This window comes from Belonocnema kinseyi, chromosome 2 (genome assembly GCF_010883055.1).
Source record: "Belonocnema kinseyi isolate 2016_QV_RU_SX_M_011 chromosome 2, B_treatae_v1, whole genome shotgun sequence".
NCBI classification, from domain to species: Eukaryota; Metazoa; Arthropoda; class Insecta; order Hymenoptera; family Cynipidae; genus Belonocnema; species Belonocnema kinseyi.
Window position 1 is genome coordinate 125,847,729 of NC_046658.1, and position 6,580 is coordinate 125,854,308.

The following is a 6,580-nucleotide window of genomic DNA, read 5'->3' on the forward strand; positions in this document are numbered from 1 at the left end:
TTTCACAAAGATTTCAAATATTTTCATGATTTTAAATAAATTGAAAAGATATCACAAATATTTCAAATATTTTCATGATTTTAAATAAACACAAAAGATTTTAAAGAGATTTACAAATTATTGCCAAGAATTCATGAGGATTTTAAAAGATTTCAAAAATGTAAAACATTTCAAAAAGCGTACATTACACTAGATTTCAAAGATATTAAACAATTTAAAAATGTTTCAATAAATTCAAGAAGATTTCAAAAGTTTTCATTGATTTTAAACGAATACGAAAGATTTGACAAAAATTAAAGAAAAATTTCACAAATATTTGAATGATTTCATGAAGATTTCAAAGTATTTCGAAACATATTACAAAGAGTTCAAAGATTTCAAGGATTTTAAAGATTTTAACAAAATTGTAATAGATTTTAAAAGATTTCAAATACTTTAATGATTTTCAATTAATACAAAAAATGTTATAAAGATTTCAGAGATCTAATAAAAATTTCGTAAAGATTTCAAAAGAATACTAGAATTTCAGATATTTCAAAAAAGGTACAGATTTCAAAGATTTTAAACGATTTAAAATTTGTTGAGAAGATTTCAAATATTCCACTGATTTCAAATAAATACAAAATATTTCACAAATAATTCGAAACATTTCACATAAATTTCAACATTTAAAAAAGATTTTAAATACTTGAACGATTTCAACAAATTCACAAAGATTTCAAAAGTTTGCAATAAATTGGAGATGATTTAAAAAAACATCAATGATTTCAAACGAACACAAAACTTTACATAAACAGTGATTAAAGAAAGGTTACACAAATATTTCAAAGAATTTCAAAGAATTCCAGGATTTCAAAGATTTTACAAAAATTGTAAAAGATCTCAAAAAATTTCACAGAAATTCTAAATACTTAAGAAGATGTCAACGAATTAAGAAAGATTTCACAAGATTACAAAAATTTAACAAAGATTTAAAAAAGGCAACTTATGTTCGCAAAAAATTAAAAATTTGTTTATTTGTGATTCTGCTTTCTTTAGAAATTGTTGACCAATAAAAAAATGAAATTTGTCATCTTCTACATATATAAAAATCCGGTTAATTCATTATGTAAATCATCTTTTAAACATAATATTTTCTGTTTAAAATAACCGACTTCCGGTGAAAAATGCTAGAATAAGCTAAAATTATACAAAGATTGTTAATCTTCTAAATGTAATTTTTATACTTAAAAATACTAATTGCCGGCGAAAAACTCTAGTCATAATCCAAAATTCTTGAAATATTCTAAATTTTGTTCAAAATTATCATCGTTTTTGTTTGAAAATATCAATTTTTGATGTAAAAAAACGTTACCAAAATTAATATTCCAAAATTATTAAACTTCTTTGAAATTTAAAGTATTATTAATAAGAATTTCAATTTCCGACGAAGAAAAGTAGCACAATCCGAAATTCTTGAAGCTTTTAAATTTGATTAGTTTAAATGGAAATCATTAATCTAATCATTTTTCGTTTAAAAATACTAATTTTAGTTGAAAAATGCGAACAAAATCTTTAAATTATTGAGAAATTGTAAATCTTCAAAATCTGAAAATTTTGTATTAAAAATTTCAATATTTCAATTCAATTTCAATTCAATCTAAAATTATTTTAAAAATTTGAAATCCATTTTTTTCCCCTGCCAAGATTTTGAATTTTGCAATTAAAATGGAAATAGTTCAATTTTGAAACGTATGAACAACTTAATCTTTTAATTGTAAAACGATTTCAATTTACTCAAAATAATTGAAAGTTTAAAGGATTTAAGTATAAAAAAGTTTTAATGTCACAATTCTTGGTAATCGTTTTGTTTCAATTTTAAATTAAGTTTTTTGTTTAATTCTCTGCACTCCTTATAACAAATTTTTCATCTTTAAATTTTTCCATTTAAAAATACTTAATTTTTAACGTTTTTTTTTTAGAATAATTTAATTTTAAAGACTTTTAATTCAAAATTTTTCTATTTTGAATCTTGGAAAAGACGGTGAATTTATTTGTTAATTATAGAAAAATTTGTCTAATCAATTTTAATGTTAAATTATTTTTTATTTTTAAACAAGTAAAAATTCTAAAGTTCTAGAAGCCTTGTCTTTGATACACACAGTTTATTTTTACATTTTAAATTGTCAAATTTTAATTTCTCCGAACTAACAAATTATTTAAATGCAAAAGTTTTCAATTTTCAAAGTATCCAGTTTTCAACAGTCTCACCTGAAGTTTACTTTTTCCTTCTTTTTAATAAAATTGTCAATTTTTCATTATTTTAGTTTGAAATTTTCTGAATTTTTCTGATTAACAAATTTTCAATCTAATATTAATATTTAAAAATCGGTTTAATAGTGGATTTTTAAATTATTTATATAATTAATGTTAGAAAATAAAATTTATATTATCAATTTGCATCTTATAAGGAAAAACCGGATTTATTCCGACTTCGAAATCTTCCGAAAAGTTTTTTTCTTCTAAAGATAAAAATGTTGTTGTTTCCTGGATGCTAAATTAAGAAAAATGTATATCCCAAAATTTATTATTATATTTAGAAAATCTAATTATTTCCAGGCTGTGTCTACAGTATGGCAGCCTTTGGACCAGTCCTAGGCTTCCTTCTCGGAGCTTTCCTCCTTTCATATCACATGGATTCCTTCGCTGGAACACTCATCAGCATCGGTCAAATATTCATTATTATTATCTCTATTGTTTCATTTTATATTTATAATTTTTTTCTAATTTCTCTATACAAATTATTAATAAAAGTTTATAGTTTATTCGTAAAATAGTGTTAAAGTGTCAGTCATTCTGTTTGAAAAGAATTTTTTATATATTTTAAGTAGGGTCAGTATTTCTTGCATAGTTCTGAATTTCAGAAAACATTATTATTGATTGAAAGAACATTTCAAATTACATATTTTCGAACGTTTTCTATTTTTTATAATGAAAAATAAAAACAGCCATATTTTCAAATTAAAAAACAAAATGTTTTAGTGGAAAATCGTCTTTTTGTTAATTCAAATGTTTTTCATTAAAATTTTATCGCTGGAAGTTTCTTCTCTTTGGTTGAAAATTTAACCATTTTGTGCAAAATTTGTCTTTTATTTTATTATTATTTTTTTTTTAACTGATCTTTGTCATCTGTTTGGTTTGAAATAAATTATTTTGGTGAAACTAAGTTTTTTTCATTAACAATTAAATAACTGACCATGTAATTTGTCCATTTTCGGTTAAGAATTCGCATGTTTTAGTTTAAAAATCAACCATTTAGATCAAAATTAAGGTATTTTATGGAAAATTTGTCTCTTTTGGCTAAAAAAAAATCTTGATGCTCAACAATTAATGCTATTGGCCGAAAAGTAATTTTTCGGTTAAAAATATAACTTTTTTTTAATTCGTTTTTATTTTCTCGAAAATTGATTTTTTTAGTTGAAAATTCAACTATGTATTTTAAAATTGAACTTTTTTACATAAAAATACTCTTCTTTATTGCAAATTCATTTATTTTTGTTAAAAATTCGTTTCTTTGGTTAAAATGCGAATAATTAAAAAAAATTTCATTTCTTTGTTAAAAATATATTTTTTTTTAAATTAATTTTTCAGTTGAAAAGTCGACTTTTTGACAGAAAATACATTTTTTTGTTTGAAAATTCATTATTTTTATTTGAAATTTAAGTATTTTGTTCAAACCCTTTTTTTTTGTTTAAAATTATTATTTTCACTTAAAATCGAAGTACTTCATTTTTTTATTTGTAAAATTAATTTCTTTTGATCAAAGTTAAACTATTTTACTGACAAAAATTTTCTCATTAGTTTATTGACCTAATAATTAAGTATTTTATTTAATATAAAAATATTTTTATGTAGGAATATCAACTATTCCATTTTTCGTCTAAAATTCATATTTTTAAACAAAGTTGTACTACTTTGTTGGTAAGTAATTTTGTTGGTTAATGATACATTACATTAGTTGAAAATTCATCTCTATGTCTAACAATTTAATCTTATTTATTCATAAAAATTCGCTTTTTTTTAAATTAATTTTTTAGAGAAAATTTAACAATTCCATTTTTTGTTGAAATTTTTTGATTTTTCAGTTAAAAATTCGCTTCTTTTGTTGCAAATTCAATTCTATTGTTTGGATATTCAATTTCTTTATATCTAAAAATTCCACTATTCCATTTTTGTTTGAAAATTTAACAATTTTATTGAAAATTCGTTTTTTTTAGCAGAAAGTTTACCTTTTTTAATTAATTAATTGATTACAATTTTATCGGTTGAAGTTTTTTCTCTTTGGTTAAAAATTTAACTATTTTGTTCAAAATTTCTCTTTTGTTTACTCTTTTTTAAACTGATCTTTTTATCTGTTTGGTTTTAAATAAATTATTTTGGTGATAATGAGTTTTTTTTCATTAAAAATTAATTAACTAATCATCTAATTTGTCCATTTTTTGGTTAAAAATTCGCCTCTTTTAGCTTAAAAATCAACAATTTAGATAAAAATGATTTTATTGAAAATTTGTCCCTTTTGGCTAAAAAAAATCTTGATGCTCAACAATCAATGCTATTGGCCGAAAATTAATTTTTCGGTTGAAAATATAACTTTTTTTTTTAGTTTGTTTTTATTTTCTCGAAAATTGATATTTTTAGTTGAAAATTCAACTATGTGTTTGAAAATTGAACTTTTTTTCATCAATATATTATTCTTGATTGAAAATTCATTTATTTCGGTTAAAAATTCGTTCCTTTGGTTAAAATGCGAATAATTAAAAAAAATCATTACTTTGTAAAAAATATATTATTTTTTGTTGTTGAAAATTCGACTTTTTGATAGAAAATAAATTTTTCTGTTTGAAAATTCATTATTTTTATTTGAAATTTAAATATTTTGTTCAAACCCTTTTTTTCGGTTTAAAATTATTATTTTGACTCAAAATCGAACTACTTCATTTTTTGTTATTTTTTTTATTTGTAAAATTAATTTCTTTTGATAGAAATTAAATTATTTAATGGAAAAAAAATGTTATCATTAATTATTAACCTAAAAATCGATTACTTTATTTAATATTCAAATATTTTTATGTAGGAATATCAACTATTCCGTTTTTCGTCTATAATCCATATTTTTTTAAACAAAGTTATACTACTTTTTTGGTAAGTAATTCGTTTGGGCAAAGATTCATTACTTTAGTTGAAAATTCATCTCTATGTCTACAAATTCAACTGTTCTATTGATAAAAATTCGCTTTTTTTTTGTTGAAAATTAATTTTTTTAGAGAAAATTTTACTGTTTAATTTTTTGTTGAAAATGTTTTCTTTTTTATTTAAAAAATCATTTCTTTTGTTACAAATTGAATTATATTTTTCGAAATCCAATCTCTTTATCTAAAAGTTTCACTACATTGTCAAATTTTTTTGTTTTGAAAATTTAACAATTTTGTTGGAAATTCGTTTTATTTTCGTAGAAAATTTACCTTTTTTAATTAGAAATTTAAATATTTAGCTAGAAATTAACGTATTATGTGCAAAATTTGTCGTCTTGTTTGAAAACTGATCATTTTGGTTAAATTTGACCACCATTTTATTTTTTGTTGATAATTGAACTGTTTTATTTTTAGTTAAAAATTTATCTTTATTACTTGAAGATTGTTCTATTTTATAAAAAAAAAATAAAGAATGTTATAAAAAAAAAAAGTACTTTGCATTTTTTCCGTAGACAATAATAGTATGTGTGTAAAATTCAGAAATACGCAAGAAAAAGTGACCAGTATTTAAAATATTAATTTTTTTTTCTTTTCAAACTGAATTACTTACTCTTTTAATTAACGTCTTAATAGAGTACGGAACTCTTTTTTTATAAGCACGCGGTGCCGACTTTGACTAATTTTTTAATTATCTAATTAATTTAATATTTTCAGATCCAGGCGACCATCGTTGGGTCGGAATGTGGTGGGGAGGATTTTTATTGTGCGGTTTGCTCCTCATTCTAACCGCGATCCCATTCTTCAGTTTTCCAAAAACCCTCCAACGCGAGAAGGAGAAAATCAGGATTTTAGAAAAAAGCAAACCACCTCCGGTTAAGGAAAAAGAGCCGACCAAGGAAGTCAAGAAAGCAATAGAAGCTGATGATACCGGTTACGGAAAAGATATCAAAGGTAATTTTATACCAAATAATTTACATTTTTTAATTCTTAAACTTTTTTACTTATTTCCACAGAGAATTCGGACAATTTCTTTAGAAAGGATTTGAAATTCTACAATTTCTAATTTAAAGTTTTAAAAAATTAAGAATAAAAATCTCGAAACTAAATAAAAATCAGATTGAAATTTCGAAAATTTATTAATTTCAAAATGTTAAAAGTAGACGATTTTCATATTATAATTTTGATAATTGAATAATTAAAAGTTAATAAAATTTGTGAATTCAAATAATTTTGAATTTAAAGCTCTAATTGAACAATACTTTCTTTAAACTGAAAATTTAACTATTCAATTTTTGGTAGAAAATTTATTTTATTTAGTTGAAAATTCGTGTTTTTTTTTTTTTTTTTTT

At 21.7% G+C, this 6,580-nt stretch overlaps 1 protein-coding gene across 2 annotated transcripts in view; it reads left to right on the forward strand.

Moving 5' to 3' along the window:
• The window catches only part of LOC117168338 (solute carrier organic anion transporter family member 5A1), a 271,076-nt gene that overhangs the window by 241,847 nt on the left and 22,649 nt on the right, over positions 1–6,580 (forward strand). For both annotated transcript variants that reach the window (XM_033353917.1, XM_033353918.1), the window contains exons 9-10: positions 2,599–2,706; positions 5,946–6,182. In XM_033353917.1, coding sequence (XP_033209808.1) covers positions 2,599–2,706; positions 5,946–6,182 — 345 coding nt within the window. The remainder of the gene's footprint in view (positions 1–2,598; positions 2,707–5,945; positions 6,183–6,580) is intronic.